Raw genomic sequence first — 23,389 nt, forward strand, 5'->3', positions numbered from 1 at the left:
ATGTGTGGCATGCCAATCGCGTAATAACTTGAAATTTTACAAAAGCATAAAGCACAATAGTTTTTGTATGAGACTAAAGCAAGAATTAGAAACCACTTTTTCTGAATGTTTCTGGAGATGCATTCAACTTTCTGATTACATGACCACAGATTGGTCAAACTTAAGCCATATTTTGGTGGTTCAACCTACGGTGTCTGAAATGCAAGCTTTGAATGAGGTCAATGACATTTCTTCTTCTCTTTACAATGCTTTCTCAGTTGGCGAAGAAGCTAGAATGGAAGCTTACTCTTTTGCTACTAATAGTACCAGGCCTCGGTAACAACATCATTCAGCTGATGAAAGGCACAACTTTGAGTTTGCAGGCTTTCTTATTGGAAACAAGGAACCTTTGAATCCAACATTCCAAATGCTAATGGCGATGAAGTTCAATCCGTGAAAACATGATTGTGGGAGAGCAATACAAATGTCGTGCTACTAAGCAAAGCAGTGGATTGCTACACCCTAGAGGCGAGAGTCCAGTAGCCAAAAATATCACTACCTTGGCACTGACGAATGTAGCATGGGACATGTGGAATTCCGTGTCTCATTCGTATTACTTTTCTCTTCAATATGAAACAAGAGACCAAAGAAACAAGTTGGTGATATACATGAAGCCAAGACAGCAGAATAAAATCCCCCTTCTAGAGTTCAGCCATGTATGGTTGAGAGTTGAGACCTGAGAAAGCCATTGCAAACTGTAAGAAGAATGAATGATGTGCATAGAATTGGGAGGGAAAAGCCTTCCATAGAAACTACCCGGCATCCCGGTGATGAAACATGGACCAAACTTGGCCCCCTTTTGTTTCTCCAACTTCTCATAGAAGCTCGGGAGTGATTGGAAGACGGTATTGAAATCATTCCCAGGGAGATCGTTGAGAAACACTTGGAAAACCGGCGGCTTTTTGTTCAAGCACCGGCAAGTCAAATCGATGGTGTCAAGAATTTTGGAGGCGACTGTGAGTGTATTGGGTCCAGAGGAGCAACCCAAGTCTGCTATTCTCAAACACTCCGGGAAGAGCATACAATAAACCTCTATGATGCTTTTTTGCAGTGTTGGCTTCACTTTTGAGATCACAACTCTCTTCAAATGCATATGAACATAATTGACATGCGCCCTTTTCTTTCTCTTTCAATAACAGAAGTGAAAAAGTAAATATTAAGCCTTTTTTTTTTCCTGGAGATTAAAGCAAAAGTATATTTCTGTTTCCAAGTGCATAGCAATCTTAAGGATGCTCATGCATATTGTGGGAGCTATAAATTAATGCTGTTTGATAAAATTAGTGCATGCCACTTAATGTATAGTAATTGAAGTAATATTTGAACAATATTATATGTGTAAAGTGGTGTATATACTGATATATATGCATACTTGAAAGGAGGAATTTTTTGCGTAACTATTTTCTCCAAGACCACCATTCATGTGGGGAACTTGATGCACTTCCATTATTGTTGCTGGCGAAGGGTTTTGTGGATCGCTGCTGATTGTTTCAGTCTTTCTTTCTTTAGAATATGAAATTTTGATGGATGCTAATAGAACTGTGTTGGAGCTGGGTTATTTATAGTAAGATGTGAATGAAGATTACTGAAAGCTCGTTTCATCATGTAGGTCTTTCAATTGTATCACGTTTTATCAATTAAAAAGTTATGCCAATTAAAATATAAAACTACATCAATTAAAATCCTGTTCTGTATAAGTTAAAATATTTTCACTGTTGTAGCATATGTAATTGGTGGATACAAAAGGGAACATAAACGAAAAGATACGTAAGCCGAATCCGTGTCTTATCGACGCAAAAACCAGAAAAAGAAATAAAAAAGTAAAACACTTGATTACTAATTGAGAAATATTATGGTTAATCACTTTATCATTCTTTTTCTCACATTTCATGTCATCTAACTTTTTCATTGAAATGAAGCATTATAATAGACTATTTTTTACTTTTAACTACCTCTATGATACTCTTTATTTTCACGGGTTAAAGAGAAAATGTTGAAAGGATAGTTTTAATCACTTTTTACGAAATACCATTGAAGACTTTTGAGTTTTCATCTTTTTCAACTACTGTAAAGAATTCACCGGGGAAAAAAAAAAAAAAGAAAACAACTGTAAGAAAGAAACAGCATATAGAAGAGAACTAAAAAAAGGATAACAGACTATGTTCTAATTAACGTTTGAATAATTAAAGTGCCTTTGTTTGAAATATTGTATATGTATCATTTGTAACTTAAAATCCTATATAAGATTTTTTTTTTTGAAAAAAAAAAAAATGTTATAAAAGGAATTATATATATACATATATGAAACATTGGCGAATAAATTGTATACAAAATATAGCAAGGGTAATATGCTGTACTGTATCCGATGGTAACGAAAAGGAAGTAACAGAGGAAAAAAGAGAAAACACTCACGAAAGTGAAGAATAACAGAATATCAACTTTATAATAATAAAGAGTGGCACATGTAAAAGAATGGTCTATTAATATGCTTTATTATTAAAGTTAAGTGAAATGACATGTGGAAAGATAAGAATGTAAAGAGTGAGAGAGAGAATGATAAAATGAGTAATCTTAACATTTTTAAGAGAGATAAAATGAGTAATCTTAGGGCCTGTTTAGTTCGCTGATTCGAGTTTTTAATTCGAGTTGAGATGTGATTTTATGTGAGAGTTTTTTACTGTAGCAAAAAAGTTAGATGTGATTGTTTGTGAGAGCTTTTTACTGTAACAAAACTTGAATTCTAAACTCGAATCAACGAAATGAACGGGGCCTTAACATTTCTCTTTTTATTTTGTTCAATATGCTTTTTTAGCAAGAAGACATTTAGGGTGCGTTTGGTTGCAGTGGTGGAATGGTAATGGGAATGAGAATGAGAATGGAATGAAAAAGAAAATTGATTCATTTGTTTGGTTGTAATTTTAAGAATTCTCTGGAATGGAATATGAATATTTTCATGTTGACAAACTTACCCTTATGTTATGTATAACACTAATATTTTATCTATCAATATAATATATAAAATGTAATATAATATAATAAAATTATTATTATATAATTATGATATATAATATAACAATATTATTAAAATTGTTAATATAATTATAATATTATAATATATAAAATGTAATATAATATAATAAAATTATTATTATATAATTATGATATATAATATAACAATATTATTAAAATTGTTAATATAATTATAATATTATAATATATAAAATGTAATATAATATAATAAAATTATTATTATATAATTATGATATATAATATAACAATATTATTAAAATTGTTAATATAATTATAATATTATAATATATAAAATGTAATATAATATAATAAAATTATTATTATATAATTATGATATATAATATAACAATATTATTAAAATTGTTAATATAATTATAATATTATAATATATAAAATGTAATATAATATAATAAAATTATTATTATATAATTATGATATATAATATAACAATATTATTAAAATTGTTAATATAATTATAATATTATAATATATAAAATGTAATATAATATAATAATATAATTTATAACTATATTATAAATTAATTATTATAACTATATTATATTATAATATTTTTTATTATATATTATATTATAATATTGAAGGGTAATTATGGAAAAAAAATAACAAAAGAACTTAGAACGGTCATTCTTCTCATATAAGGAAGGAATGATGATTCACCCAAAATAGGTGAATGACCATTTCTTTTGAATGATCATTCATTTTTTATAAATTCTACCAAACATCAACCTAGAATTTCATTTCATTCTATTCCATTCATTTTCACCAAACCAAACACACCCTTAAGACTTCGTCCTAATTAACATGAGAAGCATTGTATTGTTGCTACCATTTTACGAGGATTGGCTAGTCTAATTTCCAAACTTTTAAGGCTTACATTGCCTAGGTTTTTCTTTTCTTTTTTTTAGGAAAAAAGTTTCAACTTTGCCACCCGAATGTTCAATTACATTTTAAATTTGAACGTTTTAAACCCTTTAGTAGAATAGGGTCCGGGATATCCAATTTTCTTATAAGTGATCTCCTCCCGCTTGATACTTTTTTGTATGTAGCAATTTGCTCAGATAAATATGTACTTGAACAACAATGATGGGTTTGTTTGGGAGAGCTTCTTAAAAGCTATTTTTGGTTTTTTACTCTAAAAGTTACTTTTAAAAGTGTTTAGTGATATGTTAAAAGTGTTTTGATTTTTCAAAAGAGCTTCTAGTTAAAATTACAAAATGAGACTTTGAAGAAAAATACTTATGAATAGACTTTAAAACTTGTACTATAGTTTTATTAAGGCATTATAAATGTCATTGCAACATTTTTATTGCTTATTAGAAAATTTAAAAATTATTTTCACTAATTAAGCTCTTTTATTTCAAACATTTAATGAAAAGTCAGAGCTTTTACTTCTCTTCTTTTACTGATTAAAATAAAAAATAAAAACTCTGCACATTCGCTACTAGTCCTTGAGGCTTTACCATTAGAGGTTGTGGGCATATCAATTAAAATGTGTAGATATTGAAATTAAGATACAATAAAATTTGGTTATCAATCAAAATACACTGACACATTACATAAAGTGGTTTCTACCATCCCGAGTAATGAGTTCATGCATATCAAATGTCTTTTGTTACTTAAGGTGAGGGTTGAAGTGTTCAAACCTTCTCTAATTAGAGTCGACACCTTTCCGCACACGACCTGAATGCAAGTAGTTGTAAATTGGAAAGTTTCAGACCTTGAAGCAAGTGAAAAGTATTTGCTCAGCAGCTCCTTTTACTTTGCTGGTTTGAATATGTGAGTTTGAACTTATGTGTAGATTTTTTTTTTATTTAAACTGACGTTTAATAGTGTAAGATTTTAAACCAATGTTAATTACATTATTAGAATTACGAGCTTTTAAAAAATATGAGTTAAAATGGTTAGTGAGAATCTTTAGGTTGAGTTTTGAATAATAAAATGAGTTTGAATCTTAGGATATTAAAAGGGCAGGAGGGGTAAAATTGAGTTCACTGAAGTTCAAAATGTTATGCAACTAAACAAGAGTTTGCACCCAAAAGTTGGTTCAAACCCAAGAGTTTGAATATAGTCGGAAAAAAAAAAAAAAAGAGGTTTCGTAGAGATTCGTCATGATTTATCATCCACAACATGCAATACGATACAATCATGAAGTGCTCATCATCCAAAGATTGTCGAAAACTTAAGCAAAAAAAAAAAAAAAAAAAAAAAAAAAAAAAAAAAAAGATAAATAATGAAACTGCCTTTCAGGAAGCAAAAGAAAAAAGATGAGAATGAGCAATAACAGAGTTATTTAAGGAAAAAAAAAAAAAAAAAAAAAAACGAAGCGGAACAAAGTAGAAAAGGCTTGCAGAAAACATCGTCATGAAAAGATTTCACTATGTATTTTGACTTTTTTTTTTTTGCTAATCGTTTATTGTCATGATAAGATGTTATCTGCAACTTTCTTTTCCTTCATGATTTTTTTACTATTAATATATATATTTTTTGAATGATAACTCTATTATTGCTAATTGCTTCAATGGAGCTATCTGAAGCTTTCTTTTTTCTGATTATTATATTACCTATACTATGGATAACCTTGACGAAGTGTGCCAAACTAACGTGCAAGACAAGCTTTCTTTTTTTTTTTCATCAAAAAAAAAAAACAGAAAGAAGAGTGAAAACACAAAGTCCATACAGTAAAGCCTTCAATAAATTGGCGGCCTCCAAATAAGCTACACACCAATAACGAAGCCGGTGCTAGAGAGAACTAGAAGCCAAAATGTACAACCAAGCTGTACAGTACATGAGTCAAATAGCTAGAATAGATGACACATAGGGCGCGTTTATAATTTATTTTAAAATAATTTTATTTTTTATATAAAAATAAAAATAAAAATATTTTCAATCTCAGACATAAATTATTTTTAAAAATACATTTGATAGTTTTATCAAGAGATTAGTTTCAGTGTAAAAAACCCACTAATGTCTATCTTTCTCTCTCTTCTCGAGAGAGGAGAAAACGAAAACAAAAAATAAAAAACGACTAAAAGTCATTTTTCATTTTTCTCTTATTTTACACTAAACTAAAAAATTGTTTTCATTTTCATTTTTTGTCTTTATTGCTCCAAACGCCGTTTGTCTTTATTGAAAACGTTTTCATTTTTTTTTCTCAAAAAACTTGAAAAATAAAAATAGAATCAATTTTAAACACAGCCATAGCCTCCTACACCAAAATATATTTGCACGAATGAGTGTACCTAATTCTAACACGTTTCTAATAGTTTACTAGATTTAATTTGGGGATGTTTACATTTTTATGCTCTCTATTTTAGGTATAGATTAAATTTATTAAATAAATGTATACTCTCTACCGGTCAACAATTAATTTTGACTATAAAAAGACTTGAATGCCCTTAAAGAGAATAAAAATAAAAAACAAAAATCTAAAAGTTTTTTAACATAAAATAGAAGTAAAATTTTGGAGATGGACTATCTACTCTTTGACTCAACATAGGCATAAAGAGGCCACATCAAAGCCTTGTTAGGGAAATCTGCGGTTTAAAATAAAACTCACGGGCTCAATAGAACTTTCGTTTGGGTTTTTACAAAGGGAAATTATATTTACACTCATCAAATTCATTAATGTCCCCACTTAATAATAATTTATATTTATTATAATTTTATCTTGTACTAAAATTACATTAAAACACATTAAGATACCCATATTAATTATAAATATATATTATGAATATTACTCTTTCCAAAAAAAAAAAAATACATACACCCATGTCTTTGATTAACGCTATTTTGATTTCATGAACGTCCTAAAATTTTTCTCCGTCAAACTCTTTCAAAATTTTTATGGAGGTTTCAATTATATATATATTACATAAATGAGTGTTTGTTACCAGATTTGTGCAATGTTCAACGAAAATAGCATGACTGATAGTTTGTCCTGTAATGCAAATATGCAATTCATATGCTCCGCTCCCACTTTGATTCGTTGTTCTTGTTTGTAAATTTAGTTTTTGCTTGCGTTAAATTTGTGTAACTTTTGTTTGAACATTTTTTGAATTCATTTTATGTATTTTGTGAATTTGAGAACAGATTATTTAATTTTATAAACTAAATTAAGATTAAATTAATGAGAATTGGGTATGAAAGGGTTAAATTAGGTATTATGAAAATAATATGTATAAAAGGATAGATTTTTTAAATCTTTATAAACAATATTAATTATTGTGGTATCTATAAATTTCAAGGGTGCAAATAAAATTACTCTTCTAAAAAACATATTTGGATTGAGACCACCTCAACCTGAAAAATGAGAACCTGGCTCCCTTTGAGTTTTGCCCATTTGAACCCATATGGTTCCAACCTATTTTTTTACACACATCTAAATAAATGTTCAAACCACAAGTTTAAACCCCACAAAACTTCTTTCAAACTCAAAAGTTTCAAACTACCTTAATTTGAGCCCCTTACTAAACGAGCCTTAAGACTTAAATGGTGAAACCTTATAGGAAAATCCATCCAAAAGAAAATGATTGCGTGATCTCTGATTTTTGAAACTTTGATTGATATCTCCTACTGCAAAAATAAGATCGTCAATAAAAAAAAGGCACTAAATGTCACTATTAATCATAATTAACACTTAACTATTTATGCAACTTAAAACCCTTTTTTTTTTTTTTTGAAAATCTTCTCACTTTTAAAGACGAATAGCATATGCCTTTCTCCACAATTATTATATGGGCTCTCTCAAATTATTTAGCTCCGTTAAATCACCCCAAGACCCGAATGTAACTGTGAGAAAGTTAAATATGACAAAATGGCAAACAGAAACAAGTAAACTGGCCTTAAAGAAATATGGATTGATTATAACAATTATATGAACAAAGCATAGGACGGAAAAATATAAAAACAATGTTGAAATTCTGGAATCGAAATCGTAGAAACACCGAGGTTTGTGTTCACACAGTGTCCTTAAAACTGATTCATCTAGTGCACAAGGTTGTCTGGCTCAGTCTCTCAGGATACAACGGCGGCGGATGAATATTAGATGACACCGCAAAACTACTTTGACAGCGAACCAAAGTGCCTCTAAACTCTATCATACTGAACCTAAGAACGCTAGAGAGCAACCACGAGAGAGAAGTGTATTCAAATGAGGAGTGCAGGGCCCTTTATATAGGATTTTGAAGGAGACAACAGCATAAATTCGGAAGTAAGCCAAAGCTTATTTCTCGGTGATCTGTCTGAAGAAATTGATCCAAAGGTCCTAATTTTGATCTGGAGCATCTCCCACAATTTAATTCATTGCTCATTTCCCTCCTGGTATTAATTTTGATGCTTAACTCCTGGGATATGTCCGTTGGGATATGGAAAACAAAAAGAAACATGACAAAACCAACTTCGCTCAAGACCAGCTTTCCAAATTTGGCTATGACAAATCACCCTCGCACGGTTGTGCTTGGTCACAATGCCTTGTTGCTAGTGAAATCCGCGGCGGTGACGTGGACATGAGGAGGCGCGGAGGGGGAGAATCGACAACGTCAAGTAGGGCAGAGAGATTCGAATCTCAATGCTCAGTGGTAGATTGGGTAATGAATTCATGGTAGGAAAAAATGGTATATCCACTTACGTAAAAATGGTATATCTATGTATGAGCCACACAGAAGTGGTATTTCTCAAACTCTAAGGGTCCGTTTAGTTCGCTAATTCGAGTTGAGATGTGATTTTATGTGAGAGTTTTTTATAAAAAAGTTAGATGTGACTGTTTTTAAGAATTTTTTACTGTAATAACACTCGAATTTTAAACTCGAATCAGTGAAATGAACATGGCTTAAAAGTTTGGAGAATTTCAACTCCTGCGTACTTTCATTGTTGTCATTTTTATAACCTTGCAATAATATGATGACATATCAATTAAAATAGCGAGCGCATTGTGTGAGTTAAAATATTTTAATAGGTTCAAACGTGATATTATTGGGAGACATGAAAATGAACAATTAAAATGAGAGGAGACATGTGAGTCGAATCCTAAGTTTGAGATGGGTGCAAATACTTGATTTGAAAGGCCCAGACCAATGCCTCAACTTTAGCCCACTCCAGTCCCGTTTCCAAATTCCACTCCTCTCCGAAGAGTATCCACAGACGCCATTTTTTCCACCAACAATTCAACGTGGCAAAACTTGCACGCTGGCCATTATCCAGGGATGCTAGAATTTTTTTTTTTTCTTTTAATGAATTCCACGGATGCTAGATGATTCATTTATATATTCATTGAGGGAGTTAGAGGATAGAGTATATATAATTCTCGTGCTCATGAAAAAAAAAAAAAAAAAAAAAGGAGGGGGACAATATGGGTTCCATACGACAACAGTACTAGAATTCGATCCAAATTGATAACATATTGACATGAAATTAACTTGACATTTATTAATTTTGAATTATATTATGAGTGAAAGTGACGAATAATTGTGCTACGTAAGTAGTGGAGACCACCTCAACATGTTTATTGATTTTTTTTTCATATATCAACCATTTCTCCCATTATGGACTGTATTCTTGAGTAAAGATAAAGATGCTTATCTAAATGGAGAACTGCAATAATGTGCAGAATGTGTGTTGGATTGGTTGAATTACAATTCAATCTGGAAAGTTGGAATCAAAGCATAAAATTTTGTTTGGACAGAATTCAGAATCCATTCCCCCCTACAAATTCATCCATCGTTTCACCCATACCTGAAAATGGTAGCCCATCTGGAAATTCTCTTATCTACAATTTTATTATTCTTCAACATATGCATTAACTCAAAAGTTTTCTTTTACTGTCGTTCTTAGAATCTGATTGACAATAATAATGTCGTTTAGACATGTGGGCCAATTAAAATAGGCATATTTTTGTCTTGTATAGAACCGATTCCAAATACATGACTAAAAGCTTATTACCTACTTCTTCTAAAGAAGTCTTAAATCCAAAAACAATTGTTGGTCTTGCACGTCGAGAAATTTCTACTGTAAAGTAAAAGGAAAAAAGAGAAAAAAAGGAAAACAACCAACTTTACGAATATAAAATATTTAAAATTGTAAAAATTTCATGATATTTTATTTGATCTACAAAAAATCATATGTATTTTATATTTTATTTTATGTTCTTAAAAATAAAATAAATATAGAAATCTCTAAACAATCTCTACTTATTTCGTTTCTGAAACAAATAAATAACAATAATTATTATGATAATTTTATGGTAAAGTATGAACACAATTATTATAGAGATCGAAAAATTTTCGTCAAATTTTGTTATTATTTGATTAAGATCTAAAGTTAAAAAAATCTGCTCATCAGTAAAGAGTTCCTAACTATTATACAAATACGCCCAAATTAATAACCTCTAATATTCGATTCTAACATAACTTGAGTACTAAAAATAAAAATGCACCCAAATAAGCTCTAATACTGAATTCTAATACAACTCAAATATTATACCATGTTCAGAAATGCATATAAATGTTCCCAAACCCTCAGCAAATATATATATATATATATATATATATATATATATACACCCAATTCTAGATGTTCAACGCAAAAGAAGAGAACAACTAAAGGAAAAATTTTCGTCACAATTTTGACGTAGAAATGTACAAATAAAAGCTCATATATTAACACTGGAGAACAAGAAAAGTGTGATATTTGAACATATTTTCTCAATCCTACCCCTCACTCTAGATCATCACCAGAGTAGACTTCTTCCATTCTGAACCTCTGTTGCCTTGCTATGAAAGCTTCAACTTTTAGACGAAACTCTTCACTGCTCATCAAATCCTCGGGATACAAACATTTTTCCGATTTGATCTCACCGAATTTCTCCGTCTCCGATCGCTTCAACACACTTTTCGGCTTCTTGGGTCGTTCCATAATCTCCGAATTACTCCTTTTAATCTCCACAATTTGATTCTTACTCTTCTCGGCGACAACAACGCGAGTGTTGTCCGGAACGCTATGCTTTTTCGCCGCCCGGTTATCGACAAAAACTCTCCGGTTTTTCTTGCTACTCTTCACGAACTCGTCGTAGAGATCGTTTTCCGAGAACTTTTTCCCAGAATCTCGAGAAGAAAACTGCCCGGCCTTGGCGAACAGAGTGATGACAATCACGTTCCCGAGAACAAAAACGAAGCGAGGACTAAAGAGGACCAGTGTCATGTCCTTGACGTAACCGCCGGAGTTCTTCACTGCGTGTGGGACGTGAAGAGAGAGCTTTGATACCAAGATCAGAATGACGAGAACTTCGACGAATCGGAACAAGTTCGCGATCTTTCGGAGCTGATTGTACCGCAGAATCGCGTTCGCCTTCTCGGCCTTGATGTTGTAGAAGTTGATGGAATCCATTTTTGGTGAGAAAAAAAAAAGAAAATATTTTTGTTTGGTTTTGAGAATCTTTCTGGTTCTCAGTCGAAGAAGGTTGTGTTTGAGTTTTTAGCAGCGACCATTTCTCGTAAAGGAGAGAAAAGTGAAGCTACTATGAAAATAGTAGGTTTTATGAAGATTTTTGTGATTAGAAGCATGGGAAATCAAGAGAGAAAATAGATGAAACAGAGTGAGCTATTTTAGCTTCTTTTTTTTTTTTTTTTGGGCTATTGAAGAGTGAATGTTTGTTTATGTTATTGTTGTTCAAGTCCTTTGTAATTTGTATGTGTTTTTATAGGCCTTGGAGATTTTTTTTAGACCCTTCTTTTGCTAGATTTTGTTTACACGGTACAGACACTGAATTGCTGGAAGGGTATATTAGCAAAAAAGAAAAATTAAAAGCGAAAGGGAGGGAATAGAGTCTGGAATATTGAGCTTTTCCTTTAATTTTTTTGAGGACTTTTTCCTTTTAATTATATTCCATGTATTCACTTTATTTTAAGATTGCAAGTGGGAGGTTTTTCTTGGGTATTATTTCAGTTTCTGTTATGCTTTGAGAGCTATGTTCCGGCCACAGTCCATCATGTTCAATACTGATAACAAAGGGAGCGTTTGGTATTCAGTAATTTTAAAGATGAGAATGAGAATCTGCAATATTATAATGTTTGGTACAAAAACTATAATATTTAGATTCCCAAGAAAGTGATTACCATGGGATTCACTTTCCCTTATTTTAAGGTAATCTGAATACTTCAAATTCCCAGAAATCTCAAAATCATGGGAATCTTATAATAATAATAATAATAATAATAATAATAATATTATTATTATTATTATTATATTTTTTATTATTATATTTACTATTATTATTATTATTAATATTATTTTATTATTATTATATTTACTGATCTTCTTCTATGCGAACAACCAAACACAGTAATGTAATATTCCTGAGAATTTGAAAAAGATTCATGTATGGAACCAAACACAGTAATGTATTATTTCTAAGAATCATATTACCCTCCATCACTTTTCTGGGAATATGATTCCTATTGATTCCCACAAACCAAACGCCCCCAAAGTATGTAAAGATAGTAAAGCCACATTAGTATATATATGGACGAGTTTTTAATGATTACGTTTTTTACGTATATGTGTATGTATGTATATGAAATGGTTTCTTTTTCTTGTTTTTTTATTATTTTCTTTTTAGTGTTTCAATTATTTTAATTATTGTTTTGTCTAATATATAAAACATGGTATAAAATGTATGGTTAAAAAAAAAAAGAATACGGTGTATAACTCTTCACATGTAAATTATTACTCAGCTGATGAGCAAAAAATCATTAATTATCGAGACCCTTAGGCCTTATCCACAATCAAGGTTTTTAAAAGTTCGTTATTCAAAATTCAGTTTCATAAAGTATGTCTTAGGTAATTAGAAAAATACTTTATTGAGAGGGGTTGTTTTTGAACCATTAAATATGGATAATTCTACGGTATGAACTATTATATTATTTTATTGGTAAGAACTACTATTTTGATTGTTAGATTAGTTTTTAACAATTAGGTTTATGAGTGTTTATATTAAAATATAGAACGTGCGATGCAAACCTGTCTGTTATTGAAAAACTAATTCAACAGGATTAGCAAAAAAAGAAAAACTAATCTAACAGTTAAAAAATAATTTTTACTGGTTGATTTAAATAACACTTGCTTTAATAAAACATCTCCTAAATTATGACTCACAATCCGGATAGCGACATGACAACACAACTCGAAACCCGCACAAACTTAGCGGGTTTGGGTTTACTATAAATGGGTTTAGATAATAATCAGATTGACATTATTAATACGATTAATAAATGAGTTGGGTTAGGGTTGATCTTCTAACACTCAGAGACATTTGGTTCATGGATTCAGAATCATGATTCAGAACCATTCTCGATTTACGTGTGTTTTTTGTGAGAAAAAATACTGTAGCGAATCATGAACCATGATTCGAATCAGGGTACGAATCCACCAATCAAACAAAATTGATACGATTAACTATATGTGTTATCTGCAATCTAATGATATGTGATATAAAATGAAAGTTTATATGACATATTAAATATAAATAATGTGAATTTTAATATTTGTAGGTAAAATTCATTTAATTTTCTTAAAGAAAAGGATAAATTGACCAATAAACACGTTAAACATGTCTTGACCGTGTTAAATAAGTCATTATTATATTAGTTATTTATTTAACATATTAATTTAAACGAGTTATACAGGTTGACACAATTAACACGATTAATAAATGGGTCGTGTTTGAGTTGACATTTTTGACACGTTTAATAAAAAAATCATGTTTGAGTTAATGTTTTCTGATACGATTAATAAACGGGTTGACATGAATACGACCCACTAACACGAATTGCCATCCTTACCCTAAACATTATTGTACAAGTTCATAATTTTTCAGAATATTTTATATAATAGGTTGAATATTATCCTAAATCCTAAACCCCAAAATACTAAACTACATACTTGATGTCCGAGTGGCAAACCTAAACAGAAGCGTATCACTATCGTTCTGCTTCTAGAATTTTTGTCTCAATTTCTTACTTACTAAGGAAATGCCACGTAACGGCTAATTTCTCTTCTGTGAAAGCCTTTAAATGTTTGGCAAAGTTTTTATTTTTATTTTATTTGTAGTGTGTTTAGATATTTGTCAAACTTTCTCCTTTAACAAAGTGGCATTCAGTTACTCTTCCGTCCCTTGATAATAACAATTCTTACTCATGTCTTTATTTAACTTTTGGACTAAATGCCATTCGGCAATGTCCAAGTCTTGGTGTTACTAGGCTTAGTCCCTCTCCTCCAATTATAGAACTGACCCACAGGCCCCAACAACCTCTTTATCGACGGTCCAGAAAAACCCTTTTAAAAAAACTTTTAAAAAAGGGAGAATTTACTTTGAGAGCGTATGAATTTGGATCTTTAGTCTTTATTTTTAATAAATACCATTTTGTTAGTATAATTATTTAACTAAAAAGGTTATGAATCAAGAATAAAAGATAAAAATCATGACCTATGCACTTTTAAAAGGTATTTGTCAAGATTACCCTTTTACTTTTATAGTGGGCTCAAAAAATCACATTACTAAGGCTTTAACTTCATGAGTTTAGTAAATTGATCCCTTAACTTCTTTTTTAGCAATTCACTCCTTAAACTTTAAAATTTGTTGCAATGTTGGTTAAATTGAAAATGAAATTAAAAATTTAGACGGTATCTTCCACGTGAGTGTTTAATAAGGATAATTATGATCTTTTTGTATCAAATTGAATCCTTTATATACGTCATAGATAAAAAAAATTTAAAATTAAGGGACCCCCACATTTTCTCCCAAAACAGTTAACTCCCAATTTAAAAAAAAAAAATCGCTCGTGAGTGATGCATATATGAAGATTAATTTGATGCAAAAAGATATTAATTACCCTTATTAAATACTCAAGTGGAAGATATTGTCCAAATTTTTAAATTCGTTTTCACTTTAACCAACATTGTAACAAATTTTAAAGTTTAAGAGGTAAATTACCAAGTAAAAAAATTAAGAGACTAAATTGCCAAACTCGTAAAGTTGAGAGGGAATAGTCCATTACTAACTACTAAGTTTGTTCTCTGATTAAGAAATCTCTTTAGCAAAATCGGCTCCACTTTACTAGGGCAAGTTAGTGGAAAGCTTGGATGAATCTTCTTAATAATTTTTGTTAACAACTACAAGCACTATTTGAATAAGAAAATGATGAGAAAAGTATTAGAGCCTTTATATATAGGCATATATATTATTCCTACACTATAACAAATGAAAATAAGGTGTATAACATGATATTTGTTTTATATAACAATGATGTATAAAGGTAGAATACTGATATGAGTTAAATAAATTCTTGTTATTACATCTTTCGGACATAATTATTTCATAAATTAAATAGCATAATACACCTCTTACTTTTACATATTACTATGTTCCATCCTGTGGACGGTTCATTCAACGTTACATTTATAAGTGAAAAATGAAACATAATAGTCAATTTTCATCCTGTGAACGGTTCATTCAACGTAACATTTATGAGTGAAAAATGAAACATAATAGTCAATTAACATAAAATTGAACCACAGAGGTGTAATTTGATCAATGTTTGCCTATAAATGTTACATTTAATGGCTATCATTTAATTATATCTTTTTTTTAATATGTTATGTTGGATGGGTCGTGGCAATGCTCTATTTATATACATATATATATATATATTTATATATGTGTGTGTAATGTGGTCTAATATAAGAGCACTAGGAAAACAAAGTTTACGAATGATTGAACAGCTTTATGATGGGGGCGGCTTTCGTTTGAAATGGGGCTAGATCTCTGGGCTCCATTTCCTCCACCTATAAATGTTACATTTAATGGCTATCATTTAATTATATCTTTTTTTAATATGTTATGTTGGATGGGTCGTGGCAATGCTCTATTTATATACATATATATATATTTATATATGTGTGTGTAATGTGGTCTAATATAAGAGCACTTGGAAAACAAAGTTTACGAATGATTGAACAGCTTTATGATGGGGGCGGCTTTCGTTTGAAATGGGGCTAGATCTCTGGGCTCCATTTCCTCCATAATTTTGATTATTATCCACTTGAGACTCTGCGTGTGCGCGCGAGAGAGAGAGAGAGAGAGAGAGAGAGAGAGAGAGAGAGAGTGTTGCAGGTGGAGTCCCTACAAAATTGTTAAATCTTCCAAGAATACAATAATGTGGGAATCTGCCGTTGATTCAAAGTCGATATATGCTTTATGGGAGTTAATGCTACTTTTTCTTACTGCTGAAGATTTTAGAGAACAGATAAGGCTTTACAAATATTGTTTAATTCAAACTCAAAAAGCTATATATAAAATCTAGTACTTTTCTCAACAAGTCATAAATAACCTCCATTTTCCCTTTTATTCCTTTTATTATTTGTTGACGGAACATCAATCTCTGCTTTAAACCCTCACTTATATTATTGTTGCTCTTTTTTATTCTTCCTATTATTGCTAATGTTGGTATCAATGAAAATATATCCTTCAATTAATTTTCCCTTGTCTAGTTGGGTAAGATTGGATGATGTATTATAAGGAATTGATTCGCCTTGATTTTGTGCCATAAAGTATAGTATTAATTTTACAAACTACTTTTCTCTCAATTTGCTCTCACTGCCACATATCAAACACGTTGGATTCGGGATTATTGACTTGGATTCCACCATTTATGTTTCTCCTTTTCGTCTTTTTTATTCTTGAAAAAAATATTTACTACAAAATAATGCCTAAAGGCAAGACCACCAATTCCTCGTTATAATTCCTTTGATAAAGTGGGAAACAAACGGAATCAAAGTAGTGTGCTAATTTCTGGGCAAATGTGTTATAAAACCATAATTGCCAACATATATACATTCTGGCTCTTTTGAATGCACAAAAGATAAAGTGAGGATACAATATGGTTGTTTGATGGGGTTTTAGAGTAAACGACCGTGTTTTTAAGTCTCTTTTAGGTAAACGACTCAAGTTTTATTAAGTTAGAAAACTAATCTTTTTTAAAAAAACGGTTAATCGGTGATTGATTGGTTTATGGTTTATTATTCATTAATTTGGTGGCTGGTTTATCACTTAATGATTAATTATCCATATTAACCAATTAATTTACCGGTCTATAATTGATAAATCATTGGTAAATCAATGATAAATTACATCAGTGATTGACAATAATAAAACTTAACAAATAAAACAAAAAACCAACTCATTATGATAAAAAAATATTATTTATGTCACTTCACTTATAAATAAATAAATAAATAAAACAAAAAACACAATAGCACCTAAATTAATTAATCATCACAATAAAAAATTGTCATTTAATTAATCATGGCAAACTATGTACTTTTTTCAAAAGAAAAAAGTAATTTATTACCTAAAATAATTCATCCATTAATTAAAAGATTGCCAAAACCGGGCCATCAACCTAATTTTTCGTTGTTTCATTTCATTTAGATTTTATTTGAAAATGCATTAGATGATATCTATTTTACTATGATTACTTAATAGTCGTAGTAAAAAACACCACTTAAAAAACGTGACATATAACTCTCTTAAGTTCAAGAAATTTCGGAAATTTACAAGAAGATGTTATGCATACATATGGTTTTTTTGCGAAATTAAAAATTAAGGGTTAATAAGAATATGGCTTGATTATGTTGTGAAATTAAAATATGGCGGCAATTTGTGAATATTTTACATATGGCTCAATGCATATATTTAATGACATGATTGAACTTGATAATGATTTATTTATTTACATTTATTATATAAATCAATTCTAAAGATAGTATATAAAAATTCAGTATGTATTTATCCCATAATATGTTGGATCATTGCCTTCTTTAAATGAATCAAATTCATAAAATTATGGCATTTCTTGCTCAATACCAAAAACATAAGTATCGAAAAAGTACAATTTAAAATTTAGCAACATAAATTTTTTTGATCTACTAGTAATAACATAATTAAGATACTAGAAACATTATAATTAAATATACATATATACAGACAAATACAGGTTGATAAGCCCCAAAAAAAATCATTACAATAATGCATATATCATTATAAAAAGCATAAGAAGAATAATTAGGACCCGAACATAAACATATGTGGTTTTTTGTGTATTATCATTGCAATAATGAATATATCATTATACACTAACTGATGTGTATTGACATCACCTACACAAACGATATACGAATTTGAAAACAAACATTAAAAGGAAAAAAGATGATAAGTGCTCGTTTATGTATGTATGTATGTATATATATATATATTTAAACACACATATATAAGAAATTCAACTGTGAGAAAAATATGGAAATTAGTCATCAAAATTTAATACAGTAAAGTCAACTTAAAGGGGTACTTTTAGATCGATTGTCGAGAAAACGCAATTAAAAAAATAACCCATATAAGTAATATTTTTAGAATTAAGCTACATTTTAATTCACCCCTAAAAAAGTCAAGTTGTGTAATTTTTACAAAAACTAATTGAAGGGGCTAATTAACTTTAAATGCTGTTATGTTTTTCTCTTAATTTTTCTCATATATCCTCAGAAAGTTTCAAGTATTCATTTTCTACTTTTTTAATGATGGCTTTTTAATAAAATCAATTTATGATCTAAAATTAAAAGTTTTCTTTTTTTATTATATTGGCCTCGTCATTATGTAACTTTAAAAAAAAATGTTAATATATCAAGTATTCGGAAATAAATCTTGCCTAAAGATAACCAAATAAATTTTTTAATGTAAATTGGGCAATAAAATATAGGAAATTTCTCCTGTAAGTCTCCCTACCGATAGTATCAGTTTTTGACAGTTGGATATTGTCAAAATCACGTCAGATTAAAAAAAAATGCAGAATAGATGGTTTCTAATATAGATATGACGACTGCAAAATTAGAAAACCACCGGTAATTCATTTGTTATGGTCCTATTAAAGAACTCCCTAAAATATATATGATGCCTAATTATTCTCTCGTACCACTTTTATGTATGAATTAAATTCATATCTTTTAATAAAAGTGGAGTATTCAAATGCTGCTCTCTAAGCTGGCAATCCTCTCTTTCATCCATTTTTCTAATGAAAAAATTTCGTGAGATTATTAAGAAAAAGATAGGGCCTAGGCTAGCTCAAGTAAGGACTTGTCAATAATCTTACAAATGAGCGGCCTCGTAGCTGGCTAATTCATTGGATGTGTAAAAACTGTTAATATGTATTGGATTTACTAACTTTTTTATAACAATATTGGATTTGCTAATTAAGCCATCACAAATAGCTATATACTAACATCAACAAAGTTTTAGGCATTGTGCACATCAACCCTAATATAGTTTAAATTAATTCTTCAATTTTAAGATAAGGACAATCGAAAAAGCAGTAACATTGGGCATGAATAATCCCTAGGCACCATCTGAAAGTTGCTTTCTCTTTTACTATGCATTTCTCCTTACAATGTCCTCCATTTATGCATTTTCCATTATATATGTTTTGCTCAATTGCTGGCATTTCGGAGGCCAGGTTGTTGTTGTGGTAAATACTGTTTTCATATTAATATCACAAACAAAAAGTAGAGTTAGTAATATTCAAAGCGTGAAGAAAAGGATTAATAAAAAGCAAGGGCTAAACCGCGTGAATTATGACAGAGATTATTATGTTTGATGCATAGGTTGTTGTTGTGGCAAATACTGTTTTCATATTAATATCACAAACAAAAAGTAGAGTTAGTAATATTCAAAGCGTGAAGAAAAGGATTAATAAAAAGCAAGGGCTAAACCGCGTGAATTATGACAGAGATTATTATGTTTGATGCATGAAAACAATTTATTTGGAACATCCTTATTAGTATTAAATATTCATAGAAAAGATCATATAAAATACTCAAAGAAAAGTTAGAATAAGTAAACATGCTAAGAGGGAAACAATTGCTTTTGTATTTAACATTTCCTAGCAACGAGAAATAGTACTCACCCTTATTATTTGCAAGAAGAATAATTAAAGATATAATAGCAACAATATAATGGTAATTATGATATTAACAGATTTTGCATTGATCACGTATAACATGTCTTTCCACTGCATAGTTTGTCCACTTATGTCAAGGAAAATAAGTATGAGATAAATATAGACACGTGTACATATTGCATGGATAGTGCGTAAATTTGCACGTAAAAAATATGTGTAAATTAGAATAATGGTGCGATATATCGATAACATAGAGCTAAATAATAGAACAAGTCCCAGTCCAAGAGTTGCATGAAATTTAATTAGATGTCTTTTGGATAGAAGAGCATTAAATGATCAAGAACAACTCAACCCTAAGAGCCACGTCAGCAGATAATTTTCTTAGGAGTCGACTGTTACAAGGAAGCATATGATATGAATAAGAGGTCGACCGTTGTGAGAAGGGGACATGAGATTGATCACACTCACTGGTGATAACGAAGAGCGGAAAGGAAGCGTCTAAGGAGTCAAAGCTATGCCAAGATAAAGATCCGGAGGATTCTCTCCGAGATTCACTATTTGTAATCTAAAAATTTAAATAAGAAAACTGACATGATTGATTGTGATCTCTATCTTTTGGAAAACTATCCCAAAAGATAAGAAAAATATCCCCGAATTTAAATAGGAAAACAAATGGGGACGGTGACCTAAGGTATAAATAAGGGATTATAGGTCAAAAAGTCCCTAAGTCTCATTCTGAGCATCAGTGTGTGTATTATCTTCCAAAGTAGTGAATTTTTTCTCCTCCCGAGAGTGAACCACTAAAAATTTTATGTGTTCTTACTTTAATTTTGCTTTTAACTGTGATTTAGATCATTAAATTCGCGTTAACCAATTAAAATTTCAACAACGTTAATTTATAATTGTTACTATCACTCATTATTGTGGTAGTATTATATATAATGAGAAAAAAAAAAAAAACTAGCTGAAAAGACAAAAAACAAAAACACACACCAACAACAAGAAGTCAAAAGAAAACTTATTCTATTTACATGCAATATATATTGAAAAATGAATTTTCCACAGAACGAATAATATGTTCCTGAAAATTTTAAGAATAAAACCTGCTAATTAATATACATTTTTGATGTTTTATGAAACCCTTAAGAACTCATGACAAAAAGCTCAATAGAGGCTCAGAGGGACGATCATCGTTTCATCGTTGTAGTATAGGACAAGGGGACTCCGATATTGCCTAAACTACAGGGCGTCTTTAAGGAAGCCAAGTTTTTGTAAGGCTTAGAAAATATTTATATCCACGGTGGTTGATGCGTGTTGCATTCATACATATATAGATGCATTATTCAATCAGGTAATTATATAATTTGGGTTTGACAAGCTAGGGCGGAGTTCATCCGATTATAAAAAGTTCTTACTGTTCTAATATTGAAAACCCCCGATTTAAACGCCTAGTTTTGGATTCTTTGGCAATTTGAATCATATAAAAAAAAATTAGTTTTTTTTTTTTTTTTTTCCAAATAGGTTCAAAGCATATAAGTTTATACATGCGAATTAAACGAAAGTGTAGAATGTGTCGGACTGTTTTTGTCAGATCATTATACGTGTTATAAGGGTAACCTTCTTTCACGTGTAACTACAACAAAAAGGGAGCACAATATTGTCGATACTTATTTTGCAAACACAACCTTCTCCTAAGGCCCAAGCCCAACATCCCCTCTCATCACGTGAATGGGCTTCATCCGTGGATTCAACCCACGTTCGAGGAACCCTCATGAATTATGGTTTGGTTGGGCTAGAAGTAATGAAATGGGCTCGCTCATCTTTGGCCCAAATTGGTCCTTTTCTTCGGAAATAGTATAAAATAGGCCGATATAAAAAACTTAAGAAAGCATATAGGCCAATGTTTAGTTATAAAAATTAATAGACCATAACTTGTCAAGTTATAGTTCATAACCAAATGAATTATGGACAAACTTGTCAAGTTATGGTTCATAGCTAGACAAATTATGGACAAAAACTGTGAATTATAGACAATAACTTGTCAAGTTATGGTTCATAACCAGACTAGTTATGGACAAAAATAGTAATTTGACCTATTTATTAACTTATGTAAACTATTGGCCTATTAATTTTAATTCATCTCAAGTCTTGGCATATTTTCCTCTTTCTCTCTTTTCTCTTTATCCCACTCGAGGGGTTTTAAACAAACTAGATCGAGTATAGATGGGTGATGGAAAAAATGGGGTTATCTACATAAACGTTTACTTTGATCACTATGAATCTAAAAATATATACCTATTTTATTTATCTACAAAACTATACATTAGCATACATATAAAGACGTTTATATCTTTAAATAATAATAAATAAAAAAAATAAAACATCAAAATAGGAAAGTCTTCAAAATAAAATCATGTAACGTTTCTTTTAAAAAAAATAATAATAAAAGATCACATTTTTTTTTTTCAAAAAATATTGGAAAACATAAAACACACTTTTTGATTAGGAAAAAAAAAATCCTAGAATCACCAGCTCCATAAAATGACGTCCTTCCATAATCCCCTCCACCATATACAAATGAATATGCATTTTCATTAAGATAAGATAATATCATTATGAAATAGAATTTGTCAAACATAAGAAACACGAAAATGTATCAAGAATGAGCATTTTATTATTTTAACAGAGATGTCATTATGAAATAAACTGAAGATAAAAGTTGTGAGAAATCTAAACGATAATAATACATGAGACATGAACCTATAAAGAAAGATTTTTCATTATTGTAGACAACAATGAATATAACAATTTGTAATGAAATAGCAATCACCTAGCGAGTTCTTAAAATATGGAAGATTTGAGATGTGATAAATTAATCTTTATTGTCAAAATAAATAAATATATATTTATATAATACCAAAGAAACATGATAATTTACAAATGAGTATGCATTTTCATTAACATAATGATAATATCATTATGAAATATAACTTGTTATATGTTAGAAACATGAAAATGTACTTAATAATAAGCATTTCGTTGTTTTAATAGAGATATAATTACAAAACAGATTGAATATAAAAGTTTTAAAAAAAATTTGAAACAACACGAATACACAATACATGAACACATAAAAAGATATTTCATGATTGTAAGAGATAAAATAAAGCTCAATTTCATTATTATGAACAATTAATAAAAAAGAACTCAATTATTAAAACATCATTATAATAAATCAAATATTTAATAAAAAAGCACAGGACATATCAACAAAAATGCGCTCAATTCATTATAATAATACGGACATC

At 29.9% G+C, this 23,389-nt stretch overlaps 2 protein-coding genes across 2 annotated transcripts; both read right to left on the reverse strand.

Moving 5' to 3' along the window:
• Positions 1-637: 637 nt before the first annotated feature.
• On the reverse strand, positions 638-1,325 carry LOC112093309 (7-methylxanthosine synthase 1-like). Its single transcript, XM_024171487.1, has 2 exons — positions 796-1,325; positions 638-715 (listed from the first exon to the last, which is right to left on the reverse strand). The coding sequence occupies exons 1-2, from the start codon at positions 1,130-1,132 to the stop codon at positions 681-683; spliced, it is 372 nt and encodes a 123-aa protein (XP_024027255.1). The 5' UTR covers positions 1,133-1,325; the 3' UTR covers positions 638-680.
• A 9,394-nt stretch (positions 1,326-10,719) lies between these two features.
• On the reverse strand, positions 10,720-11,732 carry LOC21392111. Its single transcript, XM_010107057.2, has one exon. The coding sequence runs from the start codon at positions 11,464-11,466 to the stop codon at positions 10,798-10,800; it is 669 nt and encodes a 222-aa protein (XP_010105359.1). The 5' UTR covers positions 11,467-11,732; the 3' UTR covers positions 10,720-10,797.
• Between the last annotated feature and the right edge of the window lie 11,657 nt (positions 11,733-23,389).

This window comes from Morus notabilis, unplaced genomic scaffold (genome assembly GCF_000414095.1).
Source record: "Morus notabilis unplaced genomic scaffold, ASM41409v2 Scaffold326, whole genome shotgun sequence".
Lineage (NCBI taxonomy): Eukaryota > Viridiplantae > Streptophyta > Magnoliopsida > Rosales > Moraceae > Morus > Morus notabilis.